The 22,686-nt window shown below is 39.5% G+C and overlaps 1 protein-coding gene across 4 annotated transcripts in view; it reads right to left on the bottom strand.

Moving 5' to 3' along the window:
* Positions 1-22,686, bottom strand: part of RYR1 (ryanodine receptor 1) — a 255,817-nt gene that overhangs the window by 24,787 nt on the left and 208,344 nt on the right. For 2 of the 4 annotated variants that reach the window (XM_089658190.1, XM_089658191.1), the window contains 13 exons: positions 22,159-22,224; positions 18,176-18,275; positions 17,964-18,043; positions 16,492-16,568; positions 15,804-15,877; positions 12,761-12,778; positions 10,890-10,970; positions 9,452-9,540; positions 9,223-9,351; positions 8,915-9,019; positions 6,135-6,164; positions 1,515-1,596; positions 88-223 (listed from right to left, as the gene is read on the bottom strand). In XM_089658190.1, coding sequence (XP_089514316.1) covers positions 88-223; positions 1,515-1,596; positions 6,135-6,164; positions 8,915-9,019; positions 9,223-9,351; positions 9,452-9,540; positions 10,890-10,970; positions 12,761-12,778; positions 15,804-15,877; positions 16,492-16,568; positions 17,964-18,043; positions 18,176-18,275; positions 22,159-22,224 — 1,067 coding nt within the window. The remainder of the gene's footprint in view (positions 1-87; positions 224-1,514; positions 1,597-6,134; positions 6,165-8,914; positions 9,020-9,222; positions 9,352-9,451; positions 9,541-10,889; positions 10,971-12,760; positions 12,779-15,803; positions 15,878-16,491; positions 16,569-17,963; positions 18,044-18,175; positions 18,276-22,158; positions 22,225-22,686) is intronic. The other 2 variants (XM_089658192.1, XM_089658193.1) reach the window with 1 other exon arrangement.

Here is a 22,686-nt window from a genome sequence, read left to right as displayed (position 1 = left end):
AAGACAATGTGCATAATAAATTTCAGTATGTTACTTAATATTTATTTCAATTGGTTTGAGAATGGAAGAATAAAACATCAGTTTTACCTAAAAGCATCAGAAGCCACTATATCCTTTAGTTTGAGGAACATATCAAAGAATTTAAGGATCATTTCTACATTGCTTGAAGACTCTACAAGCATGTCCACCATTTGGCGAGCTATTGTTCCATTGACCACATTACCTAGACAAAATAGAAACATATTATTGTTAATTATGAACTTTTATACAGAGCATTTGGTTAGGGTTTGAAAATACCATTATTATTATTCCTGTACAGCTTATACATACTATGGCTAGTCTAGAAATGTTAAGCAATGAATCTTGTTTCTAGAGCCTTTAGTGCTAAGTTGTCAAGTGGCATGAAAACACATTGACATCTACTACCAGTGCTGTAAATCTCTAGAGGAAATGTTTCACCATTACTATTTTCATTCTCAGAAATACTCCTTAAGCCAACAGCCTGCTAGATTTTAGAGATTTTCCATGTAACCTCAAACCTAATTAATAGCCAGTGTCCAGTTCTAGCCCAAACACGTATTTTTTAGCACATTGTGGAAAGGTAAGGATTGATTTAAATGAAGGTTATTTGTTGTCTGTGTTTTCCTGCCCCAAGATCGTTATTCTTCTTGCCTCTTGTTTTAGTGTCACGGGGGACAAACGTAGGAGGGAATTCTCCCAAATAGGTTCACAAACAGCAATAAAAACACAACACAAGTCTTTACTTTTAATACTAACAAAATAACTCTTATGTGCCATCGGGCTATAACTAGACTTTGTGTGCATTTTAGATTACAAGGCCTGGGAAAAAAGAACACCTTTTTGTGCTCATATAAAGTCATTTAAAAGGGTTAACAAACCCAGATCTGTATATGTACATTTTCTACTCAAACTCATTTTCACACCTCTGCAACCAAATGTCTAATGAAAGTACTGCTTTGTTTTTACTGTGTATTTGTTTCAAATAATTGAAATTCATCAAATTTTGTGATGTAAGATCACTGCAGGATGGATCGTTAGAAAATACCTCCTTTACAAATACTGTTAATAAAAATAGAGCTATGAAAAACTGCAGTCCCTGAAGGTTTCTGGCATAATGCATATGATCTGCCAAACAGATCCAATTGCTCATGCAGAGGATAAAGGTTAAGGGTGTGATGTTTTCAAGGATTTCTTGTTTTGACGTTCAGAACAGTGTTTCGCAATCATGGTCAATCATGTACCACCATAACAATGGTTGCAGTGTCGAAGTACCATATCTCCTTTGCTTTTATACATTACCAAATGCTTTATACAATACTGGCAGTAATTCATCCACAAACATCCAATCAGGAATTCGCCTTCCCCAAAACAGGTACTGGAGCACATGAATAAGACTTGTGAGTCTTCAACTAGCATTCTTCCTCTAGCACGTGACTCTGGTAGTTTTGGATATCCTGGTTCATGAATGTTTAATAAGAGTGAAGCATATTCACCTTCCAGAAGGGAGAGCAGCATGACTACCATGTCCTTCTGCAGGTCCAACAATTCTTTCAGCAGCCCGATTTGACTGGAGTCCTGGAAGAAAGGCACAGCAACACACCAATCTGTGAGCACAACTTACTACTTCGATATCCCTATGTGCAACATCTAAACCAGGGAAGACTGGAAGTGATAAAAGGCTTCTAGTAAAACCCAATGTAAGCAGACATTCTGATGTATCAAATATGGGGGTATGGGCTTCATTCAAATATTTCTGAGGCAAGCATAGTCATATTTTGTGTATGTAGTATGACGGAACGTAAAACACAATACCATTGGTTGCTGTAAGGCAATAGAGAATGAAGCAATGTCTTCGGACACTGTTAGGAATGCTGAATAGGTTCAATGACATCTCTTTGCCCTTCTTGGCTACTAAATTGGCAATGGTCATTGTGCATGGTGATTGTGCAGTTTTGGAAATATGCATTCATATAATAAAATCAATTAAAAAGGTATAGCATAGCTGTCAAGAACCCAAAATGTATTATTCAAATGTTTGGAAAAGTATTTTTACAAAAATAATCAGTACAATAATGGATCTCCTTCTTACCTCTGGGTAGAAGTGACTCTTGAAATGATCCTTGTATGCAATGCAATAAAAACACACTGTTCAAACACTATGGCCATTACTCCCTATGCCATCCCATATAAAGTGCCACTCACCTCCAGTAAGAAAGAAACCAAAAGATCAAATTCTTTGGTTTATTTGAATTCACAATGGATATCACACTTTCTTAAGATGATAAAAAGAACATCTTGAAGATTTATCTAATTTCCTCAGCGTGAATTAGCTAACATCTTTTAATATTCTGCTATGGCTGACAGTAACACCTAAGCTTTCAATATTTTTCACTATACCAGAAGCTGATTGGTTGCCATGAAGTATTGCACATTACTGTTCGTTTACATTTTCTGAGCTTATTGAAAGTGAATCTATTACTTTATCCATTCAGCATAAAGCAACAAGTTCTTTTGATGGTCCACTTTGCCTAGTAATGATACTTACCTTCCCAACACTTTGCCACTGCCCTGCTTCTATGCTAAAACCCTGATTGCAAAGTCTTTTGTAAACTCTTTGTCTGCCTGTTTTGGCTCTAGCAAATAACTAAAGACCTCCCAGTGCTCCCATTGGTCAGTTCTTGGTCCCTCAGATGAAAAGAACTGTATTAGGGGAATTGATGAAGGGTTTGCCATACCTGAACATACCAGGTAAAAGTTTTTGGCTGGCTAATGGGGTCATGGGGGATTACAAAGAAGGTAAGCATCTACAACGCAGGGGGTGGGCTATTAGTTGAACCTGTTACTTTTTTTTTGACTGGTTAAAGTAACAGTGCTACTTTAAGTGCAACAATCAAAAGCAACCAATCACACTTTATGGTCTAACAATCTAAAAACAGAAAACTAAAAGCTGCCTGGTTGCCGTGATTTACTACACTTTGTACAAGGAGATTTGCTTTGCCGCATTAAATATGCCATCTATTACAGTACTTTGATGTTTAGAGTACTATGGAAAGCACTACTAAGATAATTCTTAGTGAACACAGAACTGCTTTTGGTTTTTCTGAAACCTTTAGACTAAATTGGTTCTTCCAAAATTAGTTAAAGACTGGAAAATATGTTTGGAAAAACACCTACACAATCATCCTATGATATCATATACATAAAACTTGAGCTTTCTTCACTGTGATGGAACTACCTTTGTATATCTGCACCTTCATACCTCAGCAAGGTAAGAAAAAAGTTACAAGAACACTCTGTCTAAACTGAAATACGAAGACTACTGCTTACTCTTCTTCAAAATGAAAGAAAGTGCTACAGCACTCTATGCCAGTAAAGCTACTTGCTACATATCGTAGTCTACTGGGTATCTACTACTGTCAGGAGGAACTGTCCCTATCATGCATCTCATGCTGACCATGAGATGCCCATTAACTTGAAAAAATATACAATCCTCTCATAAAGGTTTATCTAGACTTGGTCAAAGAGAGCTTCCTAAGCTAATTTATAACTGTTAAGTAAGGTTTCCCACCTTTAGGAAGTCTTAGCTGCAGGAGTACGAGAGACGAAAGGCACACCAGCAATGAAGGGGTTAAGCACGGAGGGGTGAGGAAGGCAGTTTAACGTGTCCTCTCTTTCCCTGCCTCTCCACCCCAGACATTGTGCTACAGTAAAAGATGCTGCATGGAACAGACAGACAGATACCATGAGAGGGGAGGAGAAAGAGGGAGAGAGATGTGGTGTCTAGTGACTAACCAGCTTGGGATCCATGTGTTCCCTGGCTGCATGAGATGCCATTATGTTCTGTATAGGCCTCAAATGTTTACCTGTGTTCATTATTCCCTAGCACATAGGTGCTCAAGACATGCATTATTTGGGTTGCACTCCACAGCCTTGTCCCAGTGCTGAACAGCAGAGCGGGTATCAAGACTTGGGTTCACCCAAACTGCTGACATGACTAGGATTATTCTGTCTCTCCTCTTCCTTCCTCCCCCCTGTGACTGACAAATGTCAAAAAGAGCCAATTCACAAGGAAAGCAATGAGATCACCCCAAAAAAAGCGGGCAATGCCCACACGACTCCGTACTGTCACACGGCTGCTGGCAAAACAAGGGGGAAGATGGGTATGATGAGGTAAATTGACAGAGAAAGAAAGAAAGAGAGATATAAAGAAATAGGAGGATGAAAGGATAGTAAAGGAATAAGGAACAAAGAGCACCAAGTAGAAAAAGCCCTACAACTACAACTCATCAACAGGTAGCCAATCAGAAGCCTTGAACCAATTGCAAACTGCCCACACTTTGTGATAGGGTTTTTTTTTATTGGAAAAAGAAAATTAGGATTCAGTGTTATCATAACTTATTTGGGGTATATATGAAAAGGCATACATTTGCATTATCCTTTCTATTTCTCTTCTTCTGTGGACTTCAGATGCTAAAGGAGACCCCGTAACCAGACCATTTCTACAACATTTTTCCCATAAGATTCAATGTGCATAAACATATTTTAGGCATGTTATTTAACTGTAAATGCCTACTGCTGGGCACCACCATCTTGGATGCAACATCAACAGCCTTAGAAGACGCAGAGCTGTCACTCAAGTGACACTCTATAGTATTCCCCTTCCTTAAGCTTCTACATAAAGATTGTGTATTGAGGTGAATGGAGGGGCGGAGATGATGGATCAGCACAGACAGTAATTAGACACTTTTAAAAGAGGAGAGAATTATGATGTGCAAGGAGAGAGAGGTCTGTGCAAGGAAATTGACTGTTTTGAAGTAGTCAATTTACTATCAAATTCAGAGGCACTTTGTAAATCAATAAAAATGTTGTTTGTAATAATGAAAACTGCAGCAAGAAAGCATATAAATTGCTTGATTTTTGTGTGTGTTTACCCTCAATTCTTTAAATTGGTGACAGGTTGTCTTTGAAGAATTTTATAACCTAAACCTGCTTTCTAAGAATCCCAACCTTTCCTAAAGCATCTGTATCTGGCAGCCAAAGGACATGTTTTGAACTGACTGAGGCTATTTTGCTTTTGGATGGATTTATTTTTTTCTGGTGGCATTCAGGAGAATCCAGGCTTCATTAAACCATTATAATAATTAAATAACAGATTGTGAATGGCACTTGGGCACATTTCATGGACTAGAGTTAAAAAAAGTTAATGATCAAAGCTTGATCCCAATGACAGAAAAACATGGAAGTCATACTTTTGTATTTGTTATCTTGAAGGACTTTCTGTTACATCACAAAATTATTTCATGCATATTGGCCAACAGCAACCATTTGCTGCAATTGAAGCAAAGCTCATATTTACAACAAACTGATGAGTATGTCTAAAGGATCAGCCACCCAAAATATGGGTGATTTGATTATGTTTTCATCTGACAGTTTCTTATATCTCTTGAGAACTCTGTTGATGACATCTTTGCATTGTACTCCTAGGTCTGCATATCTGCTGTGACCTTTATGAGCAGGTCCCACTCTCCTGGTTGGAATTTTTATCTTAAGGAGAATGGAGGTACTGGAACGAGCAAAGTAAGTCAGACAACCAAATTTCTTAGAACAGGAACAGAGTTGGAAATGCAAGGGAGATCTCACTGTTGAAGTATTCATAACATATAAAAAGCCAGGGGATGACACCATGCGCTACATATAACTATAATATTAGTGTACGTGGATTAAACTTTTAGGATGTTTGAAAAATACTTAGGTATGCATTTCTTTGCTATCAAAATGGTTCTTAGCTGATCACTGTCCTGTAAATTCTTTAAAGTTGTATGAAGAGTACAGGCACAGGATGGGCACGGTAAACCAATATAGCTATGAAGGGCCCAAAGACTGAACCACTGCCTACATCCCTGTTCCAAACATTTCCACTTTAACTATCAGTTTTCTGACAAGAGGAGAGATAGAATATGAAGGCACTAGATGAAATCATAAGGACAGAATGAATCAGTCTGTGAGAACAGAGACAAAGGAAGAATGAGAGACAGACACGAAGACGGGAAGGGAGCACGTCTAGCTCAGACACTATAAGGAAACGCAGCCGTGCCACAGAGAAATATTCTTACGCCATTTCGTAGTCCTCCATTTTGGGGCATCTGTTATGTATTAGAATAAAAGTATTATTCAGAATCACACCACACCAAACTTTATTACACTGCTACCCAAACTGAGTTACAAGGGGAATAAACCCCAGTTGTAACTCAGGAGTTCCTACTGATATGGGCAACACACACTTGTAATAAAGGTCTTCATACATAACAGAGAACTAAGATTGCACTCTGAGTAAAAGCAAATATCCGCACTCAAAGCTGACCATCCCATGCTGTAATACGAGGAGACACTCACACTCATCAGATCAATTATAATTTATTCTTTGCAGGCAGCACTCACATTCCTTGAACATGCAGCTGTGGCAAGCACTCGCATGTTGTCCACACTCATAAGTTATTAAAGTGTATTTTTCTTTTTTTAAGTTTTGGATAGAGTAGAGTTGGAACCTCTGTTTGGCTTTTATTGCTTTCTGTGTTCCTGCTGGGGAGAGTCACACTTTCTCCTAGTCCTAATGATCATTTTTACTGGGACAATAACTAATGGGAAATCCAATATTTTACAGCTGACACTGAACAAAAGGTGAAGGGAAATCTTTCCATCGAAACACCTTTTTCTGGTGACAACTATACTCGCTATGGAGAAATATTGTCTCTGTTCCTGTTATGCCCCCATGACAGAAAGTGAAGGCAAATCACCCTAATGGACACAAGGAGCAATGAAAAAAATCTGTGATGGTCTAATTTTCAGTCAACAAAGGTGGTTGAAAGGGGATTGTTCTAAAGTCAGGACTGCTTTGTGTACTATTAATAACAGAAAATTTATATGCCTCATAAAATCCAGCAGTTTGGCAGGAGTTTAAAGAACTATAGGCAAAACTTTTTTGTTCATTTTGGATCTAGTAAGGGACGGTTATAACCCGTCATAATTTTTTTTCATCATCAATGTCTCATTGCAGAGATTTATCTTCACTTCCTGTCCCATAGCCAAATTAAGTAAATTCCTTAGGGACCCCCAGGTCACCAGAACTAGTGTCCCCATTGGATGATTTCCCCTCTTACTTTACTGGGAACAACCCAAAATTTAGGATTTTCTTTTACTTTCACTTTTAATAATAATGGTAAACAGGACAAATAGAGAGGGTGAATCTCCTTAACAGGGGAACAGACCGCAATAAAAACCGACAAGCATTTTAATCCCTCTCCACTCTATCCAAAATTAAAAGAAAAATTTGCCTTTAGTTATACTTTAAAGTTACTGGGTTGGTGACTACATAATTTGTTACTATTGAAGATTTCTGAAGCCGACTGAAGATGGAGAGATTTTCTTTCCTGCAACCTGTGGTTGCAGGAAAGAAAATCATCAAATTTCCTCATTAACACAGTCAGCGTTGATGGGGGAATCCCATCCATGGAGCCATTGTGGGGCCGCTAGCAATAATTGCATATAAAAAAAGACAGGCATCAATCAATCAATTTGGGTACATTCAGCCTGCCCATACATGGCTTGAATCTCGACCAGTCCCTGCTGAACAAGCGGAGATTCAAATTGTCTATGACCAGCTTTAAGAACCACTTGTAAGGCCATCATATGGTTGAGGAACTGCCAACTAAACCCAAAAACAAATACTAGCATGCATCCCCACCAAAACGCTTTAACCAAGGTGGTAGTGGTTAAAACCATTCCCTATTCTATCCAACACTAAGAAAAATTATAGCGTATATAATACACTTTAACTTTCGGAAGAGCATACATTCCATATTATACAGTATACATACTTATAAATCCAATTATAATGTAATGCGTGTGCACCAAAACACACTTCCATTTACATATATAAAAAAAACATTTAGCAAAGTAAGTCAATTAGTAAGAGAGTGAACTGGCTGAAATGTTAAAAGAATTTAACTTAAATGCAGATGTTGCTACAAAGAAGTTTTCCCACGCCTTGCACCCTCCTAAGTCACAGGGAACACTTATCAATGAGGTGGACAAGGCTATCCTTGCAGATATAAAAGTTCTCATGGGAACACCATTATAGCTGCATGGACAGTAATATCAGTTGGAGAGAGGGAAGATGCAACAGAAGAACAACTTTCTATCACACCATCGGAATAGCAGAATTCCTTTTCACAAATAAGAGAACTACACCTACATTTTTTGTTCTATGTAAATTGACTTTTAATCCTATTCCACCCAAGGGTTCCAAGGGTGAACTCTGAATGAATCAAAACAATCCACAACTGAGATAAACTTTTCAGCCATTATAGGAAGTTTAGAGAACAAAGCTCTGTGCTTCTGACAAAGATGGTGTGTATGTCACCCACAGTCACCAAATCAGGCTAAAGCAGTTAATTTTCTTGTGAGACATTGAAAACAAACATCTGATTGGTTACTTTGGACAACACAGACACTTTACCTTTCCTCCAAGTGCTGTACATGATGTCAATTTAAACTCTTTAGTCAACTAGGTATGGTAGGATGGGGTGCCTATTATTTTTATAAAATAACAACACTCTTACAGTGAATATAAAGACTCAATCAACACATCTCCACAATAGGGATCATTCACTCACATAATGATATCTTGCTTGTTTAAATAAAGCTACACTCAAAGAATGCCATATGGTTAGGCTTTACATTAGTACAAAAAAAACAGTTTTTGAAGTCTAAAAACAGAACAATTCTGCAAATTGATATAACTGGGTTTTTTATTAGATAAAAGCAATGGACCCAGTTACCCTGTGGAGGAAGAGCGAGAGAAGGCTGTAATATAAGGATCATAAGTAATAAATACCTGGGCTAGCTTCATCATCATATGGGCAAAAACATGCAGGAAACCCACTACAGCATCCCATAGACGGCTGTGGGCCAAACTTTGCTGGTTGCCTGTGCAGGGACCCTAGAGGGTGAAAAATATAGTGTGTACTAAAATAAACTTCATTTAAAAACAAAGTATATATTTAATACCGTTGTAGCGTGCACTGCTTTCCCAATCTATTTGACCAGCTCCCCAGCTAGGCTCCAGCTTGGCAAGGAGCTATTAGCATTGTTGCGTCAGGCCACAGGGTTGCAGAATGTTGCATACCCTTTAACTCCTGTTACCTGAATATATTCTGTAAGGCTGTTGAACACTTGCTTTGCTACAGACATGGCTTTGGAAAAGTTTCTTTTGCCCTGTTCATCAATGATGTCCTTGCCAGAGTAATACCAGTAAAAATCACTGATGGATTCCTGAGGTTGGGAATAATTATAACAAAAAAAGATGAGTAGACTTTATAAAGAATAACATATATATATGTATAAAAAATGGTTTTGTATATATGGCTGTTACCTGTAGGCGCAGCAAATAATCCACTGTGCAGATGATGATATTGATGGTAGTGGTGTTACCAGTCTGTGTACGCAGGTAGTTCTGGAAATCTGTAAAAGAAGAAGGTGCTACATAAGGTACAGCCCAATGGGAATTATCTTGTGGCAGTTCCACCATCTGCCTTCCCACAACCTGATATAGCAAGGTCCCTTCTGGTCATTATCGCCATTGTAATGTAAGGACAATCTTTGCAGCCTTTCCCCAGTGACCGCTGTCATCAGAACTTACTCTCATGGTGCTCCTCGACATGCTGGACATTACCCCTATGCAGATCTGCATGATCTCTGCTGTGCACTGAACTACATCATTGCACACCTACCCACCTCCACCCAACTGTTTGTAGCAGAATTCTCTTTATATAATTCTACATATGGCTTGTAGTGGTTGTGCCATCTAAAGATACAGTGGTGTTTTATAGATTATGCATGATAAAAGCCTAACCTAATGTCATGCAAATTTTGTTTAGGTTTTGGACAGAGTGGTTAAGCTTTTTCGGCATGGTCTGTGACCTCAACGGGAAACTTTTCCCTTATATCCTAAAAACCAGGAAAAGAAATAGACGGGAGCTTTCATCTGAGGGACATAAGGGAAAATACGTTCTAACCCTCCCTTTTTATTAATATATGTTTTTCTTCTCCTCCATGTCCCTGTTGAAGGTAATTGCCTTAATTTCGTACGTAGGGTCATAGCTATAAAATTTAACAAATCCCAATAGATAGCACCACCAGGATAAAAGTCCAAAAGTTTTACTGAATTTCCATGTCAACAATCTGTCAACCTTGACAAAGGGGACCTCCGTGTTTGCAAAATGTTTAGTTTTTGACAGTAAAACATTTGATTTTTATCCTGGTGTACTGGATTTTGCCATTTGTTCAATGTTCATTGCTGTCTGTGCCCCTACTTATGAAACGTGTCCCTACTTGTAAAATTTAGTCATTTGTACGCCTATCAAGGAGTGAGTGCAGTAAAGTTTATTTTATTGTAGCAAAAATATTCCTGAAATAAAATGGCAGCTTATAGAGGAGTTATTTCACAGAGATAAACCCCCTGCTTAACTTCACATGTTAATCTAGAAAGTAATAATTTTACTACAGCCTATGTGAAGCATCTTTGCAGGAGCGGAGGCTGAGAAAATGGTTCCAGCAGCCCGATGGAGACTGATGACAACATTCTCCCAAATTGCATATTTTCTTTGCATAGTAACTTGACTGGCTCTTAAAGACCATGTTTTAAATTATACTATTGCTATACATTGTGGCACATCAGGAATTTATTCATGTAGATGCTGAAAATATATTCATAGGTCTTCTTTACCCTACTGCTAAATGCTCAGCTATACTCTAAATAGTTTTACAACCATCGTATGTCTTATGTCTGAACAACCTTCTGTATTTCATACCATTATTGTGTCCCTCACAAAGCAGCTGAAGTAAGCGGAACAGATCTTGGGTGAACTGGTCATCTGCCATCACCTTCTCTCCTTGAGTTGTTGATCATAGAAAATGGTAGAAATTAGAGATAGGCACACATAACATTAGGTGACAGTAAAGACAGGAGCAGAACATAATACATGAGAAGCAAATTTGGAAAGAGGCGGAAATAAACTGGTTGGAGTAAAAGATAGGAAAGGAAAGAATGAGACCAATACACCAATTGATGTGGTGGGACACTAAGTCACGAGATATGACTAAGAAAGAAGAACAAGAAGGAAAAAGAATGGAAGCAGAAGATTAAAAAGGAAAGTAAAGACGGAATACTAAAACTGATAGGATAGAGAGAAAAAGTGAGAAGATACAAAGATAACCACAGAAGGAATTTAGAAAAAGAAACAGTGAAAGAGACAAAGAAGAAACAAACAGCAGCAGGCTTGTGGGTTATAATCCAGCTTGGCGAGATTCACTCAGAGAGAAGTTAGTTCATTCCCAAACTCAATACACTACAAACCAGAAGAAACTGAACTTGTGCAATTAGGTCACCAGCAGGTGGTGAAGGGAGGGGTAACCATACAGACTTATCATCTAGTCAGCTAGACCTTGACATAAAGTGGTCTCTAGACCAAACAAAGGATAGGCATCCACTGAATGGGTACATATAAACTGATATCTAAAGCTAAAACTTTTTTTTTCTTCATTTTGGGTACAAAAGAAGATGGCAAAACCCTTGTCCCATTAGAGAGATTTCCTTGCACTTCCTGTCCTATTGACAGTAAAGGAAGAAGAAATTTTTCCCATGTAAGGGAAACCCCCTTTTAAAGAGCTGTCACCAGAGAAAGTGTCCTAATTGAAATAATTCCCTTCACTTCCTGTTTAGCAGATAGCTTGAAATGTTGGAGTTAATTCACTTTCAGATCTGGTGACAAAGGCTCTTGCCACTCTATCCAAAAAAAGGATTGGCTTTAGACACAATTTAAAACCCACAACCAATAGCCTCATGTACACTGTTGGTCCATTCTAATCCACGGGAAGTAGCCAGAAGGGAAGCCAGCAGAACCACTGTGTATTAAATAGGAAGAAGTTGCACAGAACAGTAATCTCTACTGACCATTGGCTCAGTTACTATCAATGAAGAAATGGACAGAAGTCTGAAGGCACAGGCTTCTGTAAGGTCACCATAATTCACTGACACCTGAGGCTTTGGTAGGAAGGGGGTCAATGATTAGTTGGGAAAGTAAGAGGATCACAGTGCAAGTGAATTAGTGGTGATGGAATTCGCTGAGCTGACCATGGCTACACCATTCAATTATGTTTACATATGAATGCAGCAAGGCAAATACATTAAATAGTAACACTACAATTAGAAAAACTCCAGAAGTCTTTCCAGTTTCTAGAATAGAATAACTGTCTGTGTATGCCCTGGAGATCAGCTGTATATAACTGAGCAGTATACTTCTTATAAACTCTTAGCCATAATGTATAAAGCAGCCTCATTACCCCTGTAGATCCTGCAGAACAGTTGTACAGAGCTGATCACTATATTTAAAGGTAGAACCCTATACAGTTGTACAAGACATCAATGTCTTTATGCTAACTGTATGGGACTGACCACAATACTCCCATAGAGAGCAGTGATATATAAAGTGATAACATTCTGTGTCTGGGAGATCCGTTTTCCTTATGTACCCACGAGATTTTATATATAATGACCAAATATTCTATATAAGGACTAAAAACTCTTTGGGGTGGCCATGGCTAGCTGAGGAAGAGAGGAGAAGGGAGGACAGTGATCTGTTAGTAGAAGCGGTGGTGGAGTGAGGTTTAAATGAACATTTACCCTGTTCACGGTTGATGACTGGGTACCAAGTAGGTCAGGGAATGAAAGAGGCAGGCAGGAAAAGGAGGGGGGCACAACCACATGTCAGGGAACAGGAAGGAAAACGTGAATATCATTATATCAAACACATTAATTAGATGGTGCCAAGAATAGAACAGTCCCCACCCACTTCCCAAAAAAGAAAGAAAGAGAAAGACACAGTACAACTGTAATACAGATCATATTATTGTTTGGGTGTTTAAAGGTGATGGGATTAGGAAGGAGATGGGTTGGTTGGGGAAAATGCAAGTCAGATATACATGAAGATAAAGGTACAGGTAGTGGCACATTAAAAATTACTTCAAATGTTGCTTCTAATAAAAAAGAACAGTAACTAAAGCTAATGACCTCACTGGAAATAATTTAATGGACACATATTAAAATCATAAACTATAATCATGTACTATACACAGAATTGCTCTGTAAATCATTAAATACAGACATTTTCATTATTTAGTAGAGCTTAAAATAAATGACAAAGAATATAATGCTCATTTAGAATATTTATGAAGTAAAGTCAACTTCCTTCCTGTAAAACAAATACAAATTATCCTTAATCTAAACCCAAGCATACTGTTTAAAACATTTAGGGTGGATTTACACTGTTCTGCGTGCATGATTATGCAAATGTCTATTTGGGAATGGGCCAATATGGTTGCCATTATTCTTGATGCTGCAGCACATAGATGTGAACCTGCCCATAGAATAGAATAAGGATTTCTACTTGCAATGCATCTTCAGTGAATAAGGTTTGCGGCATAAAAATAAATATGTGTAAAAAGACCAATAAATAATTTTTTCACAGTTACATGATAATATAGGCTGCAACGAGATAATTGATCACTCAAGTATAAAACTGCAAAGTCATTGGAATCCAGTAACAGTCAAAAGTTCTTCGTAATGGTATTTCATTTATGGGTAGGCCTGGAAGTATGAACTACCCAGGGGCGGACTGACCATTTAGAAACTCGGGCACTGCCTGAGGGCCTGGGGTCAGTAGGGGGCCCCATGAGATGCCCCTGGTACCTTTTTCATAGGCTTTTTTGAGTTTGGGCAAGGACACAGGGGCCCCATGATCCCATATTGCCTGGGGGCCCCATGAGTTGTCAGTCCACCCCTGGAACTACCCATTGGCTTTCTATATCTCTCATAAAGTACTGTATATTCTCCTCTCTGGAGTCTCCCACTTAAGCTGACCATACACTAATATATGTTCGAAAAACTGTTCGTACATTTGTATGAAAATTCTCAGATGACTTGGCAAATTTTTTTCAAAAGTACTCCAAAATTATTAATTGCGTTTAACACTCAATTTTGGAAAGAATGGACTTTCTCAAATAAAAAACACATACACTGGGGTTAATTTAAAGTGCTACTAAACCCAGGACCCTGCATTCACTATGTCTGGTCTCCCACAGTACACACAACATGGAACTTCAATTATTTTAGTATATACAACCTGCTAAATACCTTTTCTCATCAGCAGTTAGAGTAGTCTTGTGACTCAAGCAGAGCACTGGTTAAAGCTTGTAGGAAGAGTTTTGTTTCTGTTCTACAAGGATGTGAAACCCTTGACCCTCTGTCTGGACAGTGCTGATTGGCCCTGTGCTGATCACATGTACTCTCCCAAGAAAAAAAAAAAGAACCTCTCTAGCAACACACACCAAACTGAGCATGTGACTACGGATTCAGTCTGCATCAGGTGGTCATTTCAACAAGAGGAGGGGCAGAAAAGAAAGGTTCAAACAGCCTTTTTGCACAATGCGGAGGATTAACCCCTTAGGTTCCACAGTGAGTATAACAAGCATGCTTTTACTGCATACACAGACAGATTTTACTGTTGTGGGTTTAGTAACACTTTAATAAAACTGGAGAGCAAAATCTGGTGCAGCTCTGCACAGAAACCAATCATCTTCCAGTTTTTTTTTTTAGTCAAAGCTTAAGGCCCATTTCACACTGATGGACCAATCAGGTCTGCCTGTCAGGTTTTCATGCAGACCCGATTGGACCATCCATATCTCTCTATGGAACAGCGGATATCAGCAGAATGCTGACATCCAATCTGATCCAATCCTGTCCACTAAAAACAGGTGGATGGGAATCTGTTCCCCATTTGTTTGGTGGATTGGATCAGATGACAGTCTGATGGAAACAGACAGGTGGTCCATTTCCACCTGACCACCCCATAGCGGGCTGTGTTTGCACTGCATATATCTTAGATTGTACACCCCTTGAGGGTTAGGGACTGATGTGAATGTACAATATATATGTAAAGTGCTGCGTAAATTGATGGCGCTATATAAGTACCTGAAATAAATAAATATCAGAGTGGACACAGACCTGTTATCCGCCTGCTCAATGGAGATCAGTGGAGAGATCCCCCGCTGAGCAGGCGAATATGCATAACGGAGTCCCCCCATCAAGAAGGGACCTAATTGAACGAGCTGGAGTTAGAAGTCGTTTGGCTACCATGCACAGCTGCACCAGATTTTGCACTCTCCAGGATTAGTAAATCTCCCCACTGTTGGAAATTTCTTTGTTCAAGAAAAAATTTCCATCCTGCTCCTTTGAATTTTCTAGTCACTGCAGTTGAAAACAAATGTCAACTTGACCCCACTAATGTGATTTGAATGAAAGTTCATAGAATGAAAAATTTTGAAGTATATTTTACTTGTGTATAGCCCACTTTAGCAGGTTGCCCTCTATAACCAAAAGTGGGAAACCTCCTCACAAAGGTTGCTGCAGGGGTGTTGAAGCTTTGAAACTCGGCACACAGTTCTCCTGTCCATGGTCCATAAAACATAGATGAAATGAGTGGGTGATTCAACATTCCACTATTCACCCAAAATGAAAATATATGTTAAACATTAAATCATATTGCAGCAAGAGAGGTAGAAGTCAGCCAGTGATGGATAACCCCTGGAACTATCTTGATTTAAAGTTTAAGCTTAGGTTATGGTACCAATGAATCTATAATGTCAGATTCATGGCACACATTACTCACTTGTACCGTCTTCTGTCACCATGCCAAGTCCCTCTGCCTTATTCTGGCGTTCAAAGGCGTTCAGGTCAAGGACGCTGTGCAATACACAGAGAAGAAGAGAGAGAGGGATAAGAGTTAGACATACAGTGTATCAGTGCATATAAATCAACCATGGTATTTCATGAAGGACCATCTAGTTCTATAACTCTCTATATACAATCTCTGTTGTATAACTAAACATTTTAATTAAACATGTCAATAGATTATCAGAGCACTATGGGTTAGCTTAAGAGACAGCACAGCATTGCTGTTTTTTTATGTTGTGTGATGTTCTAAAGCTAACCCATAGTGCTCTGATAATCTATTGACATGTTTAATTAAAATGTTTAGTTATACAACAGAGATTGTATATACAATCAAAAACAGACAACATGGGTTTAAAAATGTATAATAAAAAAAATTATAAAATAAAATTGATTAATAACCATTAATCACAACCCTTAAAGAAACCTTGCCCACTCAAACACCACAAATAAACCTTAAAATACAGTATGTAATCACTTTAAGTACATCATAATTTTCCTTTAAAGTTACAGCAAGCAAACCCATTAATATCTCTGTTCAACACTCACAGCTGAAGAGCACCATTGGTTGTTGCACATAATTTATGTTGCCTCACTGACTACGGACATACATTTGTGGAGCATACCTGCAAGTCTGCATCAGGGCCTGTACGCTCTGGAAAAAGCCAACTTCCCTTTTGTCCTTCAAATAATCCAGCATTTTCTGCAAAAAAAAGAAAAAAGAGTCAATGCTAGAGGGAGCAGAACATTCCTAATGAATACTTCTGTAAAATAAGTTGACACATTTATGGAGAAATTTCCTCTGAAGTGGTTGTAGTAAAAGTAAAAAAGGCTGGATAGACTTGTTGGCTACTGAGTAGGGTAAAATAAAGTTCTATATATCACTCCTCAAACTGTAATAAAACTGTCCGGTATTAAATAATTACCTTACACCCCTACTTCCCGCAGCTTCATGTATGCATTGATGACATCACTAGGCTTTCTGGGATCCTGGTAAAACTGCAGATCACATATCTCACAAAAAGACACTCCAGCACCATCTTGTCACAAGATGTGAGATCATCAGCATTATCAAGAGCCCACAAAAAATTCCACTGACATCACCCTTGACTTGTATGTTAGGGTATTTTTAGATTGTTTCTACTATTTTTATTGTACTGTGCTTTTTGCCATTGGAGGGTCAGAGAGCTTTAAAGGGAATTTTGTCACCAAACAAATGACCTACATAAGAAGTCTTCAAAGGAAGCTATTGTTCTTAAGCTGTGGATATAGAAAGGACTCTGCAGTGTATCCTAAGCTTTTCAATGAGTAAGCCTAGCACTAGCTGCTACATTTCAAGTCTGCCTAACTCATACTCCACACAAGGTGCCGGTGAGAACAGCATGAGGTGGGGAGTCTCTGCTGTGAACTGTTCAGCTGTTTGTGTAACTGAAGCTCCAGCTATACAACTCTGAAAAATCATTTTTTTTTTTAGCAAATCCATAAAGTTAGCTTTGTGAAACTGTAAATAGGAACATACAGGTTCACCGGACTGCAAAGGAAAATATACAATAGTCATATGCAATACTGGAAAGATATCACCTGTACTGTGCCAATCATAAGCAACCAAGGCATTCCCCACCTTGCAGCCACATGTATATAAGGGGCATGTATACATGCAGTTGGGAGGGGTGAAGAATTCCTCAGCTGCTTATGATTGGCCCAGTACAGCGAAAGCTTCCTGGAGGGATCACTCAAGTGGGTTCAGACTAGGATCCGAATATGCCTGAATTTATCCCTATTCAAGAATATATTTTGTAAAGGAAACCTGTACAAGTTGCAATACAGAATTTGTCATTGGTGCTTCTGAAGTTGCCAACTGACCATTTCCAGCCTCTGTCAATGACCTTTAAGTGTGCAGATCAAGAAAGTGAGAATTAGGTTAGAATTCCTTATCTGAATATCTATATTGTCAGTGGCTCAGAAAGTAATGAAGCTAACGGAGGAGCAGGACGACTGTGTTTTCAGAAGGAGGCCTCAAAAAAGGCAGCTCCCACATTTCCTCTTTACTCGTTTGCTTTGTTACAGGATCATCATCCGCTGATTTTTTTTTTCTTACCTGCTGGACCTCACAATTTCCTCCATTAAGGATGGAAATTCCTAGCTTAAGCGTGGAGGAGACCATGGCTCCTGGTTCCCCTGAGAGACCAAAGAAAAATGGATCATTTAAAAGAAAGAACCATGCCAGAGATCTACTGGATTTCTAAAAAAGGAACAATTGTCTAGCTAGCCAGGCATATTTAATTTTGTTGCTATAGATTGAATTCTCACCTTTACACGCGCTGATCATTTGCAAGACCATCTCAGCAGCCCCACGGTTATGCAGACGAGACTGCTGGTACAATAGCTTCTGTTTCTCCATTTCTTTCTCCTGTAATGACAATCAATATAGAGTTAACTGAAAAAAGTAATATGGTTTTAAAAATTATGTATTTGTATATTTGGTAATGATAAATAATCTGTGTTGGGCATTGGACAACAAAATTCAGCTACTGCCTCCCACAAAATCAGTTTCCTGGCACTGTAAACTTTATTGATCATGTTGATCATAGAAACAATACCACTACTAAGAAGATCCCTATTGTAAGAGAGCCGTCTCATTGTTCATGGATGTTCACAATTCACCAGTTAGGTAAAACAAGTGGAGGGTCAAGTAAGAAATATGAGGGAGTAAGGTTGGATTCTTGAAAGGAGATGATATTAGTATTGAAGAGTTTGCAGCAAAAAGGAGACCAGTTGTGTGCGTGGCCCACTCGCCAGGTGCATACCAAGGTCTTTTGCTCTCCCACACTCTTCTTCTGGATTCTCCCATGTACATGCTCACTAATGCCTAGGACCAGGCAGGGCCACGTTCATGTGACATTAACATTGTGGGGTGCCCCAACTTAGAAGCGAGCTGTACATTGTGGTGTCTCTGTATCATAACCTGACGCTATCATATAGGTGCCTCTCAGTCCCATGACACATACAACTGCTCAGGATGTGACATTTTGAAAGAGACACCACGGAGCAGTGTCCCATTCCACCAGTCCAGCTAGACTCCACCATCCATCTTCCAGTGACAGAATAGGGTACCGTTGGGCATGAGCTGGAACCCCCTGCACTCACTATAGATGAGACCCATCCCCCTGCCAATACTGCTCTCCCACTGTCTGCTTGCCATATTATTGCCATCTTCTCTGGTACATGTTGCCCCTAGTGCAAAAAGGTGGCAGCTCTGAGCGTTAGTTCCCATGGCCCTCAACAAATGGAGCTGCCTGTCTAGAATTTTGGAGGCAGCTCCAAATGTAAAAATTCACCCTGCTTTATAGAAAAGACAGTTTTGTATACTAACAGTGCAGGATTCTGTGTCAAACACTAAATCCACCTTTTACAAAAAAAATAATTAATGCAGATACATATATTTTGTAGAATAACAAATATGCATTTATTTTGTTTGCAAATCAGCCTGCAAAGTATTGCAACTGCTATCAGTGGATCACAGGTGTAATTCCAGGGTTCTTTAGACTGGTTCTCCAGCTCTTTGTCTCTATCAAGGTACAGACTTTTAGTTATAGAGCTGGAGGAAGTGTCAATCGACTAGGAGTGTAGTGATAACTACACCTGTGTTCCATTGAGAACTACAAGTCCTTATGCCTCAGTTATTCAAATTGCAGTTTAAACTGCTTGGTGGTGTGGCTAGTTATCTTTTTAAGTTGCCTCCCTATTGCTGTGAGTCCTTCATGGACTGGGTAGTAGTTGTCGAGAATGGGGGAACATCAGTTTCTGGCCCAGGCCTGTGGGTCAGATGATTTGTCCCTGGATAGGTACTCAACTGAACATTTTCAGAGTACTTTTCTATAACTCAAGCCTTTAGAAAAGGTGGCTATGCCCCCAAAATGCCTAGTTACTGCACATGATCTGAAAGTCTGTGCTACGTGACCAGAGCAAACTCCCAAACACCAGAGATCACCTTGCACTTATAGCTAGGTCCTTAGAAAAGCCACAGAGTTTTCTGGCTGTTTATTTTACCCCATTGGTCAAAGTGGGCCATATCCAAGTGCCATCCTGCCTCTGTGCAGACTACTAACAGGCGTACTGCACTGCTTCACGGTGCAATTTTATTTTCTTTTATTGCACAAGGTCAGTGGATTTTTTTTGTCTGCATTTGCATTGTCAGAGGAAGTACTGTGATCTTTGTGTGAGATATCAATACCTGGAAGTGTTGCATTTACACATTACTGAGCATCCACATACTTATATATACACACAAACACAATATTGCCAAAAGTATTGGGACACCCCCCTCTAAATCATTGGATTCAGGTGTTCCAATCACGTCCATGGGCACAGGTGCAAAAAATCAAGCACCTAGGCATACAGACTGTTTCTACAAACATTTGGGAAAAAATGGGTCACTCTCAGGAGCTCAGTGAATTCAAGCGTGGTACCATGATGGGTTGCCACCTGTGCAATAAGTAATCCGTGGAATTTCCTTGCTACTAAATATTCCACGGTCAACTGTTAGTGGTATTATAACAAAGTGGAAGCAACTGGGAACAACAGCAACTCAGCCATGAAGTAGTAGGCCACGTAAAATGACAGAGCAGGGCCAGCGCATAGTGCGCAGAAGTCGCGAACTGTCTGCAGAGTCAATAGCTAAAGACCTCCAAACTTCATGTGGCCTTCAGATTAGCACAACAGTGCATAGAAAGCTTCATGGAATAGGTGTACATGGCCAAGCAGCTGCATCCAAGCCTTACATCACCAAGTGCAATGCAAAGTGTCGGATGCAGTGGTGTAAAACACGCCACCACTGGACTCTGGAGCAGTGGAGACGTGTTCTCTGGAGTGACTTATCACACTTCTCTGTCTGGCAATACGATGGACCTGTCTAGGTTTGGTAGTTGCCAGGAGAACAGTACTTGCCTGACTGCATTGTGCCAAGTGTAAAGTTTGGTGGAGGGGGGATTATGATGTGGGGTTGTTTTTCAGGGGTTGGGCTTGGCTCCTTAGTTCCAGTGAAGGGAACTCTTAAGGTGTCAGCATTCCAAGACATTATGGACAATTTCATGCTCCCAACTTTGTGGGAACAGTTTGGGGATGGCCCCTTCCTCTTTCCAACATGACTGCGCACCAGTGCATAAAGCAAGGTCCATAAAGACATGAATGAGGGAGTTTGGGGTGGAGGAACTTGACTGGCCTGCACAGAGTCCTGACATTAACCCGATAAAACATCTTTGGGATGAATTAGAGCGGAGACTGCGAGCCAGGGCTTCTCGTCCGATATCAGTGCCTGACCTCACAAATGTGCTTCTGAAAGAATGGTCCAACCTTCCCATAGACACCCTCCTAAACCTTGTGGATGGCCTTTCCAGAAGAGCTGAAGCTGTAATAGCTGCAAAGGGCGGGGCCAACTCAATATTGAACCCTATGGACTAAGACTGGGATGCCATTAAAGTTCATGTGCTGTGTAAAGGCAGGCCGACCAATACTTTTGGCAACATAGTGTGTTTGTGTATATATATATATATATATATATATATATATATATATACACACACACACACACACATATATACATACACACACATTTACATACACATACAATATATCGTGCAAGGTTTGCTTTAAATTAAAGCTGAACTCCATGGATGCCATATTTTGCATACATACATTTGACCAGCTTGGCCCAATGTAAATATCTATATATAATACATGACTGACCTCTGTGGAAACTGAAAACGACTGTAGTTTCCCAAGCTACTACAGTGATGACCATGATCTTCAGGGTGCAAATAAATTCTTTCCAAATCAGCCAATGTGATTGTCTGGATTTTTTTTCTCATTTTGTCTCTCATAGTTGAGGTCTACCTATGATGCCAATTACAGGCCTCTCTCATCTTTTTAAGTGGGAGAACCTGCACAATTGGTAGCTGACTAAATACTTTTTTGCCCCACTGTATGCATAATTACAATGCACTAAGCTGCCCATTGTAAGTATGCAATATACTGTATATCATTCCTGGAGTTCAGCTTTAAATTATTACCAATTCATCATCTAATTAATTTGTGAAGAGTACCAACATGGAAGCCTTGTCCAGATAATACTACTGCCAAAGGTGTTAAAGAGACAAAGCAGAGAAGCAGCGTGACGACTGAAGCACACAACATACACTACAAAGTTTTGTGTCTTTCAGAATGGGAAGGGTTTATGGAATAGGAGGAACATAAAAGGATTAGAGACAAAAGAAATAATGAAAGGTACAACATACCTCAAATGTAAGTTCAGCTTCTTCTTCATCTTCGGGAGCTTCTCCCTCTTCTTCAACATGGCAACTCTGGGTGGAGAGAAGAAGTGTTTCTATTTGGAGTAATATATCAATGCTAAACTAACCTCTTTATCCTAAACATCTGCTGAATAGAGCTGATAGTTCTATACCTTATGCAGTTGATGGTCCATGCAGTTTACACAACACTGACAGTAGCCGGATGCATTGGTAAAGATTTTTTTAGGCCAGCTTGGCCAAACAAACTATTTATAGTGAAAGTAAACCTGGAGTTAGGCTTTAAGGTTCATATCTGTGTGGGATGCAAAACTGCATAAACTGCATGTGTCTCTTGACCCACAGGCAGGGGCGGACTGACCATTCGAGCACTTGGGCACTGCCTGAGGGCAGGGGGTCAGTAGGGGGCCCCATTAGATGCCCCTGGTAGCTTTCATTGGCTTTTTCATATGCTTTTTTGGGTGTGGGCGAGGACACAGGGGCCCCATGATCCCCTTTTGCCCAAGGGCCCCATGA

This window comes from Staurois parvus, unplaced genomic scaffold (genome assembly GCF_062004578.1).
Source record: "Staurois parvus isolate SC_StPar_1 unplaced genomic scaffold, SC_StPar_1.0 ptg001058l, whole genome shotgun sequence".
NCBI lineage: Eukaryota > Metazoa > Chordata > Amphibia > Anura > Ranidae > Staurois > Staurois parvus.
The sequence above is the reverse complement of the archived record's forward strand: the minus strand, read 5'-3'. Positions and strand labels throughout refer to the sequence as shown.